Source organism: Pristiophorus japonicus, chromosome 11, assembly GCF_044704955.1.
Source record: "Pristiophorus japonicus isolate sPriJap1 chromosome 11, sPriJap1.hap1, whole genome shotgun sequence".
In the NCBI taxonomy this organism is placed as follows: domain Eukaryota; kingdom Metazoa; phylum Chordata; class Chondrichthyes; family Pristiophoridae; genus Pristiophorus; species Pristiophorus japonicus.
Genome location: NC_091987.1, coordinates 86,584,662 through 86,604,176, shown reverse-complemented (window position 1 = coordinate 86,604,176; position 19,515 = coordinate 86,584,662). Strand labels below are relative to the sequence as shown.

General features: G+C 47.4%; 1 protein-coding gene across 1 annotated transcript in view; it reads right to left on the bottom strand.

Moving 5' to 3' along the window:
* impg2a (interphotoreceptor matrix proteoglycan 2a) overlaps nucleotides 1–19,515 on the bottom strand; it is a 128,136-nt gene that overhangs the window by 6,529 nt on the left and 102,092 nt on the right. The window contains exons 16-19 of the mRNA XM_070892993.1: nucleotides 19,290–19,478; nucleotides 17,728–17,923; nucleotides 15,765–15,844; nucleotides 12,780–12,850 (exon numbers count right to left, since the gene is read on the bottom strand). Of these exons, the coding sequence (XP_070749094.1) occupies nucleotides 12,814–12,850; nucleotides 15,765–15,844; nucleotides 17,728–17,923; nucleotides 19,290–19,478 (502 nt within the window). The 3' untranslated portion in view covers nucleotides 12,780–12,813. The remainder of the gene's footprint in view (nucleotides 1–12,779; nucleotides 12,851–15,764; nucleotides 15,845–17,727; nucleotides 17,924–19,289; nucleotides 19,479–19,515) is intronic.

The window sequence follows — 19,515 nt, the reverse complement described above, 5'->3', positions numbered from 1 at the left end:
AGTCGGCCTCCTGAGCTAACGCTCCATTGGCACCCGAGGGTGAGTGTGCAACGCCACTTTTGGTGCTGCTCTCTCATCTTTGGGCGGCAAAACTGAATTTTGCAGTTTGAGGCGGCACCTACTGCCTGGCATTAAAATCAGCACTCAGCCGGTGTCACCGCCTCAAAAATACGGGAACGAATTTCGACTCCTAAGGTTTTTTCCAGTCCGTTCAAACTGGAGGATGAGAATAGCAGGCAGAAAGCAGATCGAAGCTGTCGTGTATATACATTCTGGTTGTAGCCACCAGATGGCGGCATTGTTAGAGGCCACTGAGCAGCACGCACTGGGTGCTGCTCAGGTAGAAAAGGCCAGCCATTTTGAAGGTCAGGCACTTTGGGACTAAATAAAGCAGAGCCAAGGTTGTAGCATGCTTAGTTATACAGTACTCAGTTTGAAACTTTATTGCATACATAACATTTCACGACGAGAATACACGAACCTTTGTTTGCAAAATTAGCAAGATTGGATTTTTAGAGCGATTCGTGGAGGGAGAAGATTGGACAGACTTTGTGAGCCGTTTGAACCAGTACTTCGTGTCCAACAAAATGGAGGGGGTCAACGATGCAGATCGGCGCCGGGCCATGTTCCTCACTGTGTGCGGTTCAAAGATCTACGGTCTGATAAAGAATCTACTCATGTCTAGTGATCCAACAGAGAAAACGTACGAGGAGTTGTGTACATTGATACGGGAGCACCTCAAGCCAGACGAAGGCATCATCATCTCGAGATACAGGTTTTAAACACACGTTCGATCGGAGGGCCAGAGCGCGGCAGAATTCGTTGCCAACCTGAGACTTCTAGGGGGACCGTGCAAGTTCGGGACAGTGTTGGCAGACATGCTGCGGGACTTCTTTGTTATCGGTATCAACCACGAGGTGATCCTGCGCAAACTTCTGGCAGTGGAGGATTTGGATTTAAAAAGGGCCATCCAGATCGCTCAATCATGTATGACGACAGACAGGAGTCTAAAGCAAATAACGGTGAAGAATCGAACCACGGCACATACTGTAAATGCGATTGATTCGGCGTTCGGCAGAGCTGCACATGGCAGGGCCTATCCGGCTGCGTTCGCGAAACCTGTGGCTGCCCAAAGTCCACCAGCGGGAATGTATCCGACTTCTCCGTGTTAGTATTGTGGAGAAAATCATCGGCACCAGCAGTGCCGATTTAAGCAATATAGTTGCAAAGGCTGCCTGAGAGTGGGGCATCTCCAGTGCAAGTGTCCTCAGATGAGCAAGCAAGCTGCGACACACCACGTGGAGGATGAGAGTCAGACTAGCGTGGATCTGGATATGCAATCCGAGATGCCAGAGGAGGAAGTGTATGGACTGTACTCCTTCATAACCAAGAGTAAACCCAATTTTGATTAATGTGAAGTTTAATGGGATACCGGTATCGATGGAACTGGACGCAGGGGCGAGTCAATTGATCATGAACGAGAGGGCATTTTATAAGCTCTGGGATACTAAGACTGTGAGGCCCAGGCTGAGCCCTGTTAACGCCAAGCTGCACATGTACACCAAAGAACTGATAAAGGTGATTGGCAGTGCACAAATTAATGTGCCATATAATAGTGCGGTTCACGAGTTACCGCTGTGGATTGTTCCAGGCAATGGCCCAACGCTGCTCGGCAGGAGCTGGTTGGAAAAAATCAGATGCGACTGAAACGACATAAAGGCGTTGTCATCGGAGGAAGATACATGTGTCCAAGTATTGAGCAAGTTCCCCTCGCTGTTCGAACCGAGTATCGGCAACTTCAGGGGAGCCAAGGTGCAGATCCACGTGGACTCAGACAAGCTCGGGCAGTGCCGTACATGATGAGGGAGAAGGTCGAAATTGAACTGGACAGACTCCAGCGTGAAGGGATTATATCATTGGTCGAATTTAATGAATGAGCTAGCCTCATTGTTCCTGTGCTGAAAAGTGATGGCACAGTCAGAATCTGTGGAAACTACAAGGCTACGATCAACAGGGTTTCAAAAGAAGATCAGTACCTATTACCGAAGGCTGATGACTTGTTTGCGAAGCTAGCCAGAGGGAAATTGTTCACAAAACTGGACGACGTCGGCCTATTTGACACAGGAGTTGGTCGAGACGTCGAAGAGACTTGCGTGCATTAACACGCACAAAGGACTGTTCATTTACCACAGGTGCCCTTTCGGAATTCGCTCGGCTGCAGCAATATTCCAGAGGAATATGGAAAGTCTACTGAAGTCCGTTCCCAGAACCGCCGTGTTCCAAGATGACATCTTGATCACCGGTCATGACTCCAAGGAACATCTGAACAACCTGGAAGAGGTTCTACTGCATTTGGACAGAGTGGGACTCAGACTGAAATGCTCGAAGTGCGTCTTCATGGCACCAGAGGTCGAATTCCTCGGGAGGAAAATCGCCGCAGATGGCATCAGACCTACTGACGTGAAAACCAAGGCCATTAAGAATGCACCAAGCCACAGAATGTGATGGAGCTGCATTCGTTCCTGGGTCTACTCAACTACTTTGGTAACTTCCTATCTAAATTGAGCACCTTACTTGAAATACTGCACATGCTATTGAGAAAAGGGGTCAACTGGGTGTGGGGCATATCGCAAGACAGAGCTTTCAAGAAAGCCACCAATCTGCTTTGCTCGAACAAGCTGCTGGTACATTATGACCCATGTAAACGTTAAGTTTTGGCCTGTGACGCATCGTCATATGGAATTGGTTGGGTGTTACAAGCCAATGAGTCGGGGAAACTTCAACCTGTCGCGCATGCATTCTGTTTGTCGAAAGCAGAAAAAGCTTACAGCATGGTAGAAAAAGATGCTTTATCATGTGTGTATGGTGTTAAAAAGATGCATCAATACCAGTTCAGTTTGAGGTTCGAATTAGAGACTGATCACAAGCCGCTCATTTCATTTTTTTCCGAGAGCAAAGGTGTCAAGACCAACGCTTCATCCAACATCCAAAGGTGGGCACTGACATTATCTGCGTATGATTATGTCATTCGCCACAGACCTGGCACAGAGAATTGTGCCGATGCTTTTAGCCGGTTGCCGTTGCCCACACCGAAGGTGTAAATGCCACAACCGGTGGATCTAATGTTAATCAGGATGCTTTTGAGAGGGAAGGAACCCTAGTCACGGCTCAACAAGTTAAGATCTGGACCAGCCAGGACCCGATTTTATCGGTGGTAAAGGGTTGCATCCTCAAAGAGGAATGGTCTGCCATACCTAAACAAATGTGCGAGGAGGCCAAACCGTACATTCGTCGCAAGGACGAACTGTCTATTCAAGCAGATTGCATATTGCGGGGCAATCACGTTGTCATGTCCAAGAAAGGGAGAGAGAAGTTCATGCATGAGTTACACAGCACACATCCTGGTATAGTGATGATGAAGACCATCGCCAGGTCCTATGTATGGTGGCCAGGAATTGATTCTGAGCTGGAAGCATGCGTGCATCAATGCAAAACTTGCATACAACTCAGTAAAGTACCAGCGGAATCGCCGCTGTGTCTGTGGTCGTGGCCATCCAAACCTTGGTCCAGGATCCATGTAGATTTTGCAGGTCCCATCCTGGGCAAGATGTTTTTAGTGTGGTGGACGCTTATTCGAAGTGGATAGAATACATAATCATGTCATCCAGCATGTCCACAGCAACCATAGAGAATCTCAATGTCATGTTCGCGACACATGGTCTGCCTTATACAGTGGTGAGTGACAATGGATCGTGCTTCACCAGTCAGGAGTTTCAGGAGTTTGTGAAACTTAACGGCATAAAACATGTATGGTCAGCACTATTCAAGCCTGCGTCTAATGGGCAAGCTGAACATGCAGTACAAATTATCAAGCAAAGCACGAGGAGAGTAACCCAAGGGTCATTGCAGACCCGCTTGTCCTGCATACTGCTGAGTTACAGGACAAGACCCCACACACTCACAGGGGTCTCGCCTGCTGAACTCATGATGAAAAGAGGTCTGAAGACCAAGCTATCTCTGGTACACCCGAATTTAAATAATCATGTTTAATACAGAAGACAAAGTCAACAAGGGTACCACGATCGTGCAACTGTGTCACACGAGATTTCTGTTAATGATCCTGTATATGTGTTGATCTATGATCAGTGTCCCAAATGGATCGCTGGTACGGTCATGGCCAAGAAGGGCAACAGAGTATTCGTTATTAAGCTCAAGAATGGGTAAACTTGCAGGAAACACATGGATCAGACAAAGCTGAGGCACACAGATGAGCCAGAACAGTCAGACGAAGAAACCATCGATGACCAACCAACCTACCAGCAGTCTTCAGAGGACCCAAAGGTCATCAGTGAACCCGGAATTTCCATCACAGACTTGTTCAATAAAAATGGACTTGCAATTCCGGACTTGCAAAAATAGACTTGCCACTGCCGTCCCCAACAAGTCAGTCATCGAGCCATCAGCCACAACACACCCCGCACACTCACCCAAGGCTGGAATCGAACTGAGACGGTCAACCCGGGAGCGCAAAGCACAGGACCGTCTCAACCTGTGAAAGACTGTGATAAGATCTCAGAGTGGGGTATTGTCATGTATGTACATTCTGTTTGTAACCACCAGATAGCGTCATTGTTGGAGGCCACTGAGCAACACGCACATGGTGCTGCTCAGGTATAAAAGGCCAGCCATTTTGAGAGTCAGGCACTTTGGGCCTAAATAAAGCAGAGCCAAGGTTGTACCTTGCTGAGTTAAACAGTACTCAGTTTGAACCTTTATTGCATACATAACAGAAGCCAAAATGTTGTTTATATTGTCCTACACATGTAGCGAAGGGCTTTCTGGCTGCTGTTTCTGGACCACAGCCAGAAGGTCCCAAAGATGGATGTCATTATCTATTTGGCCTGCACCAGTGATTAACCTTCCTCCCCCGCATCCAGGTGGAAGGGGCTGGCAACGGGCAATTTGGGTATGCTTCACATCCGGGGGCGGGAGTGGGAGGAAAGAAAATTGGCCTAATAGGTTTTATTCAAGAGATCCATGTGATATCATGTGCTATATTCTGTTTCAGATGCTGCATAATTTCCAGCATTTTCTGATTTTAAAATTTGAAATAACATCAAAAAAACTGAGATTCCTTTACATAGTATTCTATAGTACTTACAGCACATAGGCCATTCGGCCCAACTGGTCTATGCCAGTGTTTATGCCCCACACGAACCTCCTTCCACCCTTCTTCATCTAACTCCATCAACATATCCTTCTGCTCCTTTCTCCCTCGTGTTTATCTAGCCTCCCCTTAAATGCTATGCTATTCTGTGCTATGGGGTTTCCCACATTACTACAGTGACTACACTCCAATAGTACTTCATTGGCTATAAAGCGCTTTGAGATGTCTGGTGGCCGTGAAAGGCGTCATATAAATGTAAGTATTTTTTTCTTTCTATTCACTTCATCATCATCATCATAGGCAGTCCCTCGGAATCGAGGAAGACTAGCTTCCACTCTTAAAATGAGTTCCTAGGTGGCTGAACAGTCCAATACGAGAACCACAGTCCCTGTCACAGGTGGGACAGATAGGCGTTGAGGGAAAGGGTGGGTGGGACAGGTTTGCCGCACGCTCTTTCCGCTGCCTGCGCTTGGTTTCTGCATGCTCTCAGCACCCTCCTGTTGCACTTCCTCCACTTAGGGCGGTCTTTGGCCAGGGACTCCCAGATGTCGTGGGGTTGTTGCACTTTATCAGGGAGGCTTTGAGGGTGTCCTTGGAACATTTCCTCTGCCCACCTTTGGCTCGTTTGCCGTGAAGGAGTTCTGAGTAGAGCGCTTGCTTTGGGGAGTCTCGTGTCTGGCATGCAAACAATGCGGCCTGCCCAGCAGGGTTGATCATGTGTGATCGGTGCTTCAATGCTGGGGATGTTAGCCTGATTGAGGAAGCTAATGTTGGTGCGCCTATCCTTCCAGGGGATTTGTAGGATCTTGCGGAGACATCGTTGGTGGTATTTTTCCAGCGACTTGAGGTGTCTACTGTACATGGTTTATGTCTCTGAGCCATACAGGAGTTTCACTACAGCCCTGTAGACCCTGAGCTTGGTGGTAGATATGAGGGCCTGGTCTTCAAACACTCTTTTCCTCAGGTGGCTGAAGGCTGCACTGGCGCACTGGAGGCAGTGTTGAATCTTGTCATCAATGTCTGCTCTTGTTGATAAGAGGCTCCTGAGGTGTGGGAAAGGATCCACGTTGTCCAGGGCTGCGTAGTGGATCTTGATGACTGGGGGCAGTGCTGTGCAGCGAGGACAGGCTGGTGGAGGACCTTTGTCTTACAGATGTTTAGTGTAAGGCCCACTTCAACTACCCCTTGCGGTAGTGAGTTCCACATTCTAACCACTCTCTGGGTAAAGACGTTTCTTCTAAACTCCCCATTGGATCAGTTAGTGACTACCTTATATTTATTGTTCTGCTCTCGCCCGCAAAGGGGAAACAGCTTCTCTACCCTATCAAAATTCTTTCATAATCTTAAAGACCTCTATCAGGTCAGCCCTGTGACTTCTCTTTTCTAGAGAAACGACCGCAGCCTGTTCAATCTTCCCTGATAGGAATAAGGGCCGGGATTTTCAGAGGTAGGAACGGGTGGGTTGGACATGAGGGGGAAAGTGAACGTTGAAATGTGAACCCAGCCCCAACCCATCTCCAACCCGCCCGGGGCGGGGGGGGGCGGCATGCTGCCAGGAGGCCTGAGGCCTGAAGCCTTGACTTTAACTTTTACTGCAAGCGGCCGGGGATCCTGGGCCTCGGGATTCGCGGTGACTGCAACGAGGCGGCCTCAGCCTCAGGGAGCAATGCTTGTGGGCCGGGAGGAGCAGGAGTGCTTCCACACAGCCCCCCCGACTACCCCCACCATAAGCCTGGCTCCCCCCGGGGTCTGATTGGACCATCCCCCCGGGCCTGGAACACCCCTGCCCGGATTGCGATTCGACCCGGGTCAGGGATCGGACCAGCCCCCCCCAGTGATCGCGATTCCAATCAGACCCACTTCCCCGAGTTTGGAACCGCCCTGAGGGATCAGACCCCGCCCACCCACCACTCACCATCCTTACATGTTGCTACAGCCTCCTTCTCCACGTTCCCCGCACAACTGGAAGCCAGCCTGTCAATCAGGCTGACGATCGGGTGGGGAACACACCCCTGGTGTCGCAGGCACAGTGCAAGTGGGACCTGGCAAAATCTAGCCCTGACGCTCAGTTTTGGTATCATTATGGTAATGCCTCTTTGCACCCTCTCCCAGTGTCTCTATATCTTTTTTCTAATATGGCGACCAGAACTGTTTACCGTACTCCAAGTGTGGTCTAATCAAAGTTCTTTACAAGTTTAACATAATTTCTCTGCTTTTCAATTCTACCCCTCTAGAAATTAAATCCAGTGCTTTGTTTGCTTTTTTTAACGGCCTTATTAACCACCGTCACTACTTTTAGTGATTTGTGTATCTGTACTCCGAGATCCCTCTGCTCCTTGTCATGTATGCAATCTTCATACAACTGTAACCTTCATGCAACCACACTGTACACTGTATATATGTCCTGGAAATTCACACCTTGACCACAGGGGGTGAACTTGTGGGAGACACTCCTCACCTGGGCACTCAGGTATTTAAAGGGAGGTCCCACGCAGGGTCATCACTTCTTGGTCCTGGGAATAAAGAAAGGTCACGCAGTGACCGTGTCTGCAGTACATGCCTCGTGTGATTCAGTAGCAAGGTGCAGGGACACTACATTTGGCGACGAGAAACGGGAATCACCGAACCACGAGGATGGCCACCGGTAGCATAGAGGAACGTTACTGTGTGGGTGAGGACTGGGATGACTTCATTGAGAGACTCCAGCAGAGCTTTGTCACGAAGGACTGGCTGGGAGCGGCAGCGGCTGACAAGCGGAAGGCGCATCTACTGACCAGCTGCGGACCACAGACGTATGCGCTGATGAAAGACCTGCTCGCACCTGAGAAGCCAGCGGACAAGTCCTTCGAAGAGCTCAGCCAGCTGATCAGTGAGCATCTCAAACCGGCAAGTAGCGTACACATGGCCCGATACCGGTTCTACACACACCGGCGTCGGGAGGGACAAAACATCTCGGACTTCATTGCGGACCTGCGGCGCTTGGCCAGTCTCTGTAAGTTCACAGACGCCTGCGGGGTGGAGATGGTAAGGGATTTCTTCATTGAGGGCATTAGTCATGCCAGGATTTTCAGGAAGCTCATAGAGACCAAGGACTTGACTTTAGAAGGGGCGGCATTGATAGCTCAGACCTTCATGGCAGGGGAAGAGGAGACCAAGCAAATTTACGCGCACAGCTCTGGTTCCAATGTGGCGATGGACCAGGGAGCTAACATTGTGAACGCGGCTCAGGACCCCACAGGCAGGCAAGGGCATTTTGAAACCGACCAGGCAGCAACAGACGCTAGGGTGGGCCTGCAACAGGGACAATGGAAAGGGGATCGGCAATTCACGCCATCTCGAGGAACAATGCGTCCCATGATGGGACCATTGACACCCACCATCAGAGCACTTAGAAACAACCAAAGGGACAATCAGAGAGGAATGCCTGGTAACAGTCCTTTTGTTAACAACAACCTCAGCTCATATTGGAGGTGTGGGGGCAGACATACTGCGAAAAGCTGCAGGTTCCAGCAATTTATCTGTAGGAATTGCAACATCAGTGGACACTTGGCTAGAATTTGCAGGAAGGCTGTAGCGAGGCTAATCTACGAGACAGAGGAACCAGACGAGGAGTCTGCAATGCAGGATGATGCTTGGGGCAAAGCCATGGATGCTGAAGTTCAGCAGGTTCATGTGGCTGACGTCCACAGCTCATATACCAAAACGCCACCCATGATGATGAAAGTTTTATTGAATGGCATCCCGGTGCACATGGAGCTGGACACAGGAGCCAGCCAGTCCCTTATGAGCGCCCAACAATTTGAGAGACTATGGCCGCACAGAGCTAGCAGGCCAAAACTGGAACGCATTGACACGCAGCTACGGACGTACACCAAAGAGATCATCCCAGTGCTAGGCAGTGCAAACTTGGTGGTAACACATAATGGGTCAGAGAACCAGCTGCCACTCTGGATTGTCCCGGGAAATGGCCCCGCACTTTTGGGGAGGAGCTGGCTAGCCGAGATGAACTGGAAATGGGGGGATGTGCACGCCATTTCATCTGTGGAGCGAAGCTCATGCTCACAGGTCCTACAGAAATTCGGGGCACTGTTTCAACCCTGTGTCGGGACTTTCAAGGGCACCAAAGTAGTGATACACATAACCCCGGACGCCAGACCAGTGCACCACAAAGCCAGAGCGGTGCCGTATGTGATGCGTGAGAAAATTGAAAGTGAATTGGACAGGCTGCTCAGAGAGGGCATAATCTCGGCAGTTGAGTTCAGTGACTGGGCAAGTCCCATCGTTCCTGTTCTCAAAGCGGATGGCTCGGTCAGGATTTGTGGCGACTACAAGGCCACCATCAACCGAGTCACACTGCAGGACCAATACCCGCTTCCGAGAGCGGAGGACCTTTTTGCCACGCTGGCAGGTGACAAGCTGTTCACCAAGTTGGACCTCACTTCGGCCTACATGACTCAGGAACTGGCTGAAGAACCCAAGCTTCTGACCACCATCACGACGCACAAGGGGCTATTTATCTACAACAGGTGTCCGTTTGGCATTCGTTCGGCGGCAGCTATCTTTCAGAGGAACATGGAAAGCTTGCTTAAATCCATTCCTGGAACAATCGTATTCCAAGACGACATCCTAATAACGGGTCGAGACACCGGGGAACACCTCCAAAACCTGGGGGAGGTGCTACGCCGACTGGACCGGGTAGGCTTGCAGTTGAAAAAGCCCAAGTGTGTGTTTTTGGCCCCAGAGGTCGAGTTTTTGGGCAGGAGAGTTGCCGCAGATGGTATCCGGCCCACCGAAGCTAAAACGGAGGCGATCCGCTGGGCACCCAGGCCCGGCAACACATCGGAGTTGCGATCATTCCTGGGACTTTTTAACTATTTCGGGAACTTTCTGCCGAACTTAAGCACATTGTTGGAGCCGTTACACGTGCTCTTGCGTAAAGGTTGTGAATGGTTTTGGGGGGACGGTCAAGAACGGGCTTTCAATAGAGCGCGGAACCTCCTTTGTTCTAACAAGCTGTTGACCTTGTACGACCCCTGTAAAAAACTGGTTTTAACATGTGATGCATCATCCTATGGGGTTGGTTGTGTGTTGCAGCAGAGTAATGATGATGGCCGACTCCAACTGGTGGCTTATGCCTGCAGGTCACTCTCCCAGGCAGAGCGTGGATAAGGCATGGTCAAAAGGAAGCACTCGCTTGTGTTTACGGGGTGAAAAAGATGCACCAGTACCTTTTCGGTAGGCAGTTCGAGCTAGTAATGGACCACAAGCCATTAACATCCCTGTTGTCCGACAGCAAGGCTGTCAATGCCAATGCGTCAGCTCGCATACAGCGATGGGCTCTCACGCTGGCTGCGTATGACTACACCATACGGCACCGGCCGGGCACCGAGAATTGCGCTGATGCGCTCAGCAGGCTCCCACTGGCCACTACTGAGGGGGCATCGGAGCAAAGCGCTGAGATGGTCATGGCCGTTGAGGCTTTTGACACCGCAGGCTCCCCATCACAGCCCGCCAGATCAAACTCTGGACCAACAGATACTCTCTCCTATCCATGATAAAGAAATGTGTTCTGACTGGGGATTGGGCGCCCGCACACGGGGCGTGCACCGAGGAGGTCAGACCGTTTCACAGACGGATGGATGAGCTCTCCATCCAAGCTGACTGCCTGCTATGGGGCAGCCGGGTAGTCATGCCCCAGAAAGGAAGGGAAGCGTTCATCAGGGAACTCCACAGCGAGCACCCTGGCATCGTGTTAATGAAGGCCATTGCCCGGTCACACGTGTGGTGGCCGGGAATTGACTCAGACCTGGAACACTGTGTTCGCAGGTGCACGACGTGTGCCCAGCTGGGCAATGCCCCCAGGGAGGCCCCCCTCAGTCTGTGGCCCTGGCCCACCAGGCCATGGTCACGTGTTCACGTAGACTACGCGGGCCCGTTCATGGGAAAAATTTTCCTGATCATTGTCGATGCATATTCGAAATGGATCGAGTGCATCATATTAAACTCGTGCACGACATCCATCACAGTGGAGAGTCTGCGCACGGTTTTTACGACCCACGGTTTGCCGGACATTCTGGTCAGCGACAATTGCCCGTGCTTCACCAGCCATGAATTCCAGGAGTTTATGTCGGGTAATGGCATCAAACACGTCCGGACAGCGCCGTTGAAGCCGGCTTCCAATGGCCAGGCGGAACGTGCGGTCCAAGTCATAAAACAGGGCATGCTCCGTATCCAAGGACCCTCCCTTCAGCACCACCTATCGCGCCTCCTGCTGGCCTACAGGTCCCGCCCGCATTCGCTCACGGGAGTCCCGCCAGCGGAACTACTCATGAAACGCATGCTTAAAACGCGGCTGCCCCTCATTCATCCAGCCCTGGCAGACATTGTTGAGGGCAAGCGCCAGTCACAAACCAAGTGCCATGATCGAAACTCAAGGGGGAGGTGTATAGAAATTGATGACCCGGTATTTGTTCTTAAACATGCTTTGGGACCCAATTGGCATTGAGGGCACCGTAATTGGCAAAGAGGGGAATAAGGTCATAGTGGTCAGACTCAACAATGGGCAGATATGCCGCAAACAGTTGGACCAAGTAAAGAAAAGGTTCAGCATAGACACTGAGGAATCTGAGGAAGAGCATGAGATGTTACCCACACCACTGCCAGTGGACGAACAACAAGGACATTCACCAACATGCACAGTCCCTGCGGCCAGCCCGGACAGGCCGGAATCACCTCAGGTGATAGAGATGCATGCCAAGGCTCAGCCACCAGAGCCCCAACTGCGGCGCTCCACGAGAGAGAGTCGACCACCTGAAAGACTTAACCTTTGACACAAAAAGATGTGAGGGGGGAGGTGATGTCAGGTATGCAACCTTCATACAACTGTAACCTTCATGTAACTGTAACCTTCATGCAACCACACTGTACACTGTATATATGTCCTGGAAATGCACACCTTGACCACAGGGGGTGAACTTGTTGGAGACACTCCTCACCTGGGCACTCAGGTATTTAAAGGGAGGTCCCACGCAGGGTCATCACTTCTTGACCCTGGGAATAAAGAAAGGCCACGCAGTGACCGTGTCTGCAGTACATGCCTCGTGTGATTCAGTAGCAAGGTGCAGGGACACTACACTCCTCTACCCCATTTAGACACTTACATAAGAACATAAGAACATAAGAAATAGCAGGAGAAGGCCACATGGCCCCTCGAGCCTGCTCCTCCATTTAATACGATCATGGCTGATCCAATCATGGACTCAGCTCCACTTCCCTGCCCGCTCTCCATAACCCCTTATTCCCTTATTGTTTAAGAAACTGTCGATTTCTGTCTTATTCAATGTCCCAGCTCTCCGAGGCAGCGAATTCCACAGATCCACAACCCTCTGAGAGAAAAAATGTCTCCTCATTTCTGTTTTAAATGGGCGGCCCTTTATTCTAAGATGATGCCCTCTAGTTCTAGTCTCCCCCATCAGTGGAAACATTCTTTCTGCATCCACCTTGTCAAGCCCCCTCATAATCTTATACGTTTTGATAAGATCACCTCTCGTGGAGAATGTGAGCATGAATATGTTAAATAAATATTCAGAAAATATAAAGCTGGAATTATTACCCCTTTATGGTTGTCTTCTACTTCTTTTGAAAGACTAGCTTGTTGGATTTGTTTTGGTATTATCCATGGCTCTAGTGGAGAAAGAATTAAGCAAAAGTGTCAATAAAACAACTAACAGCAACGTGGCACTATTGTTTAGCTATGCAAAAACTTCACAATAAACCGGAGCTTGTTCTACAGTATTAGATGTATCTGGACCTATTTGAAAATGAATATTCTAAGGCTTAAGCTTTGAACAACTCAATTATTTTCCTTTAAAATTACATTGGCCCGTAATTTGCCCTGAAGAAAGCTGCCCACAGAGATCTCGCAATCTCTGCGGTCAGAGGTTTGCCTCTTTCGGCGTTCAATTGGATTCAGCGTTCTGTGGTGGGAATTCCTAGTGCGATGCTGCAGTGGTGCCAACAAGCTGTCTAAGCAGCCAATCACATTGCAGAATTCTCATAGACAGGAAACCAGGAAATGAGAAGCTGCTTTTATCTGGACTTTTAAAAAATGTTACAGAGAGCAAAATAAAGATTGAGACGCTCACATGGGGATAAAGTAGAAGCTGAATTGTCATGACCAAACTTACATTTTTTTTTATCATAATGGAGAAATGTGACACTCCACAAATATAAAAATGCGTTTTTCAGGGCCTGATACGCTGTTAAAGCCACAGTATTACCTATTCCAACAAGGCTTAGGGCTAGATTTTCGGCGAAAATGGTAGTTTTATGCCAAAATTACTGTTTTCGCTGCGTTACCGTTTTTAGGCCTAACTTTCGGCCTTTACGGGCACATCGGTAAAGTCAGCATTGCACGAGGATTCGCGGCGCAAACCGCGAGTTTCAGCAACTTTAGTCCGGGGCCGGTAGCGCTGCGAAAGAGGCCTTGGGAGGAGGGAGGGAGAGGAGGAAATTGCAAAAAACATTCACAAAACATTCAAAAACCCTTACCTACTAAATCGCTGAAAAATAATTAAAAAATTAAAACTTTAACTTACCTTTTTTGCAGGTGTTCATACTTACCGCTGCTGGCAGGGCTGCACCGACAGGTTTGACCCGGTCGGGTATTCTGGGTGCAGCGTACGGATTGAGAGAGTGCCAAAAGTACGACAGTAACGCAATCTGCGGCATTGCATGTCATTTCACGTCGCGTTCCTCTCCCCAGCGGTATGTGAAAACGCCACCGCAAACAGGAACCCGAGGATCCCGCCAACCGGGTTTTCGCTGCAGAGGGCCAAATTGTGGTGAAAACTCGGACGCAAAGTCAGCGAAAATCCAGCCCTTAATGTTTAATGGGGTATTTAACAGTAATATTACCACAAAAAAGCTCAAGTTTTCGGCAGTTTCACTGATTTCACTGATTGCCGGCTAAGTTGCGGGGAGGGGGATGTCCACAGCACCCCAGTGTCGAAGTACTGAATAAGTGACCACAACTTCAGGATTTCCATGTCAGGGTGCGCATGCGCTACATCCTGAAGTTGTGGTCAGTTTCAGAGAGGTAATAACAGCGAATACCCACCGCAAAATCCGGGCCAATATGGAAGATTTGGTTGTTTTTACTGGCAATCTCAGGACTTTGCTTATCACACAAGATGACACAAATTCAGTAGAACATTATGATTAGTTGGAAAAGTCACTAGGGAATGCAATATCAGGGATGCCTGGTCAGAGAAGTTGTTCTGGATGAGGGGAGGTGCTTGGTTTTTAGAAAATGGCTTTGCTATGAAACAGTAATATAAGGGAGAATTGGTACGGAAAGCAATTGGGGAAGTAATCCTTACTGAAGCATTTTGCAAGTTATCTGGATACAAAAAATATGTGGAGAAATTGAATCTAGAAATTCATGGGGCAGATGGCAATGTGATATCTATAATCGGAGGTTGAGCTGATTCTATTGGACTGGAGGGACTCCTCAAGGTCTATAGTGTTGGTCAGGTATGTTGCATTAAGGTTAGCTACATGGATTTTAGAATAATTTCTATGAGCACTGGGGATTATTTCTCTTGAAGTTTATTCAAATTTAGCTTGTTTTTACTCGAACAGAGTTTCATCTGTTTTGCTCGTCACCGGTCCACAACCAACAGTGGCCAACCAATCTGTTTATGGTTGATCTGCTGGTGATATATGGAGAGCATCAGCACTGCCTATAGCTAGCATTGTGGCAGCCAAATCAGTAAATAGATTGTGATCTGTGCTGCATAGTCTTTTTGAGGCTTACAGTATCCTAACAAGTAAAATGCCACTAATAACACTCTGTGAGCAATTTTTACTTCACTAAAAACTGGATCCTAGCTGAAGCATTGCTAATAAAAATGTTCATAGGAACGCAGGAGCAGGAATAGGCCATTCAGCCCCTCAAGCCTGCTCCACCTTTTAATTAGGTCTGCATCTCAGATCCATTTACTTGCCTTTGCTCCATATCCTAGTACTGAGATGAGGTGAAACTTCTTCACTCAGAGGGTGGTGAATCTTTTGAATTCTCTACCCCAGAGGGTTGTGGAGGCTCAGTCTTTGAGTATATTCAAGACAGAGATCGATGGATTTTTGGATATTAAGGGAATCAAGAGTTTTTGGGATAGTGCAGGCAAGTGGAGTTGAAGTAGATCAGCCATGATCTTACTGAATGGTGAAGCAGGCTCGAGGAGCCAAATAGCCTACTCCTGTTCCTAATTCTTATGTTCTTATCCCTTGATACCCTTACCTAACAAAAATCTATCAAGCTCAATCTTCAAAGCTTCACTTGTGCCAGTATCCACAGCCTTTTGAGGGAGTGAATTTTAGATTTCTACTACACTTTGTTGTGGAAAAAATGCTTTGAGATTTCCCTCCTAAATGGCCTTCCTCTCATTTTAAGATTATGTCTGCTCATTCTTGCTTCCTCCACCAGTGTGGAGTTTGGTAAAGTTAAGCCAGACTAGGCAAACATGCTCAACCAAGGAATCCCTTAACCCTGAGACACGGCAACCTTTTGAAGATGAACACAGTCTATGAAACTTACACCTGATGTTGTCGCACAAACTCTGCAAACTGCCGATCCTTGGTGCATAGATCTATTATTCGTAGTCTGTCTTGAATGTCCTAAAATACCAACAGCAAAGACACAGAGAATGATTTAATCAATGAGTTGATCTCAGTTGCCAATACACTGCTAAAAAATAGGCGCAAATATGTGAGGAATTTTATGATTGTTGAGATACATTTATGACTATATGCTTCTGCTGTATTTTAACTTTAATGGTTAAAACTAATTCTGTTGGACTACTTGATTGCAAGGGTACCAAACATTAAAGTTTAAAGAACGCTCTGCTGATAGCCCAACAAGTTTATCCTGTGACTAACTGACCACAAACAATATCTGGAGAATGCTGCAAAGGTTCACCAGACTGATTCCCGGGGTGGCAGGACTGACATATGAAGAAAGACTGGATCGACTAGCTTATATTCACTGGAATTTAGAAGAATGAGAAGGGATCTCATAGAAACATATCAAATTCTGACGGAATTGGACAGGTTAGATGCAGGAAGAATGTTCCCGATGTTGGGGAAGTCCAGAATCAGTGGTCACAGTCTAAGGATAAGGGGTAAGCCATTTAGGACCAAGATGAGGAGAAACTTCTTCACTCAGAGAATTGTGAACCTGTGGAATTCTCTACCACAGAAAGTTATTGAGGTCAGTTCGTTAGAAATATTCAAAAGGGAGTTAGGCGTGGCCCATACGGCTAAAGGGATCAATGGGTATGGAGAGAAAGCAGGAATGGGGTACTGAAGTTGCATGATCAGCCATGATCATATTGAATGGTGGTGCAGGCTCGAAGGGCAGAATGGCCTACTCCTGCACCTATTTTCTATGTTTCTATGTCCCCAAAAATGTAACTCCATTGCAGAAAAATAAAACTTTTCCAGATTTATCTGGCACACTTTTGTTGTTTTTAGTGAAGAACATAATTGTAGAGAACCATACCTAAATGTTAGAACTTGCACAGGGCTTACAATTGTAGAAGTACAGTTCCAAAATGGCTGTATTTTGACTTGCAACATAGATTAAAGATTACATTTAAATGATCGATGCTTACAAAAAAAATCTATCAACCCCATATCTTACTCTACTATTATACATTCTTATGGGCTGTGTAGACAAAAATATCAAACAAATGACAGGCAACTCTGTGAAACAGCTGTGGTTCACTGGAGATTGCATTAAAATTATTTAAATTCATTTTTCTGAGGACTATTAACATCCATCAATAAGGATATTTTCACCAATCTATTGAAACCAGATTCTAATTCAGGTGCAGTAGTTATTAAAGAAAGACAGAAAGAAAGAAAGGCTTGTATTTATGACCACAGGACGTACCAAAGCATGCTACAGCCAATGATGTCCTTTTGAAGTGTACTCACTTTTGTTAAGTAGGAAATGCGGCAGCCAATTTGCGCACAGCAAGGTCTCACAAACAGCAATGTGATAATGACCAGTTCATCTGTTTATTTAGTGATGTTGATTGAGGGATAAATATTGGCCAGGACACCGGGGAGAACGCCCCTGCTCTTGTTCGAAATAGTGCCATGGGATCTTTTACTTCCACCTGAGAGAGCAAACAGGGCCTCGGTTTAACGTCTCATTAGAAAGACGGCATCTCCGATAATGCGGCACTCCCTCTAGTACTGCACTGGAGTGTCAGCCTAGAATTTTGGAGAGCGCAGGTATCTCGGAGATTTTTGGAGGAGTGCAGATATCTCCGAGGTTTGTAGGGCTGGAGGAGATTGCAGAGATAGGGAGTGGCGAAGCCATGGAGGAATTTGGAAACAAGGATGAGAATTTTAAAATCGAGGTCTTGCTTAACCGGAAGCCAATGAAGCAGCTCAAACAAAATGAAGCCCTGGGACTAAAGTCTGCAGTGACTGCAATGTGAAGTTACACAACAGACTTTGTTCGTTTTTCTACATTCTACTTCAATTCCTACCTCCTTGCTAAGTTCACTATTCTCATAGATGTGTCGGATCTCATCGCTGCTAAAGTTGGCCTCTGTACTGCCTGAGCTATACGAGGACAGATGCGGGTAACTTCTCTTGTAGTGACTATATCCAGTCGTGGCATCGCTTTCATATATAGGGTTATATTTTGTCCCATTCTCCACTGATTGCAGGCTATCACTTTGTCTAGGGGAAGAGTGGAACATGGTTTAGTCAATATTTTAGCATATTAGACTGTAATGACAAACAAAGCAAATAATACTTAAGAGTATAAATACATTTTTCTAAAGTCTTTGAGGACCAACTGAATGAGAAGGGCATTAGAGAGGTATATTGTCAATCAAGGGCAAAATTTACCAATATTGAAAGATGATTTGTGTCGTACAGTTAAATCTATTTGTTAGGAAACAAATAAGGATCAGTCTTAGGCCATTATTAGAGAAAATGCAACAAAATTTTACTCGGAATCGGAATAATAATTGCATAGATGAAATATTAAATATTAGCATGTTAGATTTAAAATATAAAGAAATTAGAGCAGTCAAATTCTGTCAAGAGAGACTGAACAGGCTGGGGCTCTTTTCTTGAGAAAAGAATAGTCTGAGGGCTGACCTGATCGAGGTCTTTAAGATTATGGAAGGGTTTGACGGGATACACGTGGAGAAGATGTTTCCACTTGCAGGCAAGACCAGAACTAGGGGCCATAACCATAAAATATAAAATAGTCATCAATATTTCCAATAGGGAATTCAGGATAAACTGATTTACCCAAATGTGATTAGATGTGAAACTTGCTAGCACAGGGAGTAGTTGAGCCGAATAGCATAGCAACATAGATGACCAAGACCCGGCTCAGCTAAGCCCGTGTGGTCGCCGGTGTGCAATGGCCACCCCACGTTAAAAGAACTCACGCACAGGCCTCTTCCACCCTTCAATTTAAGGGGAAGCTAGATAAACACGTGAGGGAGAAAGGAATAGAAGGATATGTTGCAAAATACTGCGGAAGCTGGAATCCAAAACAAATACAGAAAATGCTGGAAAGACTCATCAGGCCAGACAACATCCATGGAGAGAGAAACAGAGCTAACATTTCAGGGCGATGACCCTTCATCAGAATTGAGAAGTATATGTTGATTGGGTGGTTGGAGAAGGCTCGTGTGGAGCCAAAACGGACCAGTTGGGCCAAACTGTTTGTTTCTGTGTTGTACATTCTATGTCATTTCAATTGGTGTTTATTGTTAGCCCTCCCCAGAGGATAAATTAACCAGTCTTAACTGCGTCTTCTGGGGTAAGGAATGGAAACAATGCACATGGATTTTCAAGTTCCACCCAAATTGGGCCCTCAACAGATGCTTCACTGGCAGCTCACCGGTTGTGAGAAAGCACCCAGTGCTGAGCTGGTCGGCAGGTCGTGCCAGGTGGGATGAGGGGGAGAGGAGCTGATCCTAAAGGGGTCAAGCATGGGTCAACAGCAGGCCGCAGTATTCTTGTGGAATCAGGAGGATCATTCCTGCTGCTTATTTTTAATACATCTGTTTAGTCTAATGCTCACTCTGTAGATTGTTGACTGCCAGTTTTGGCATATTGAACACCAAGAATTCTGGCTACAAAGAAAATCACAGCAGAAGATACCAACAGGAAACCGGCCACTGAAGCGATGGCAATGCCCACAACAAGAGTTTCCGAGACATACTCCTCACAGTGCTCTCCTCGGTACCACCAGTTCTCACCCACACGACACCTGCCGAGAGGAAGAACACATTTTTACTACCGGATTT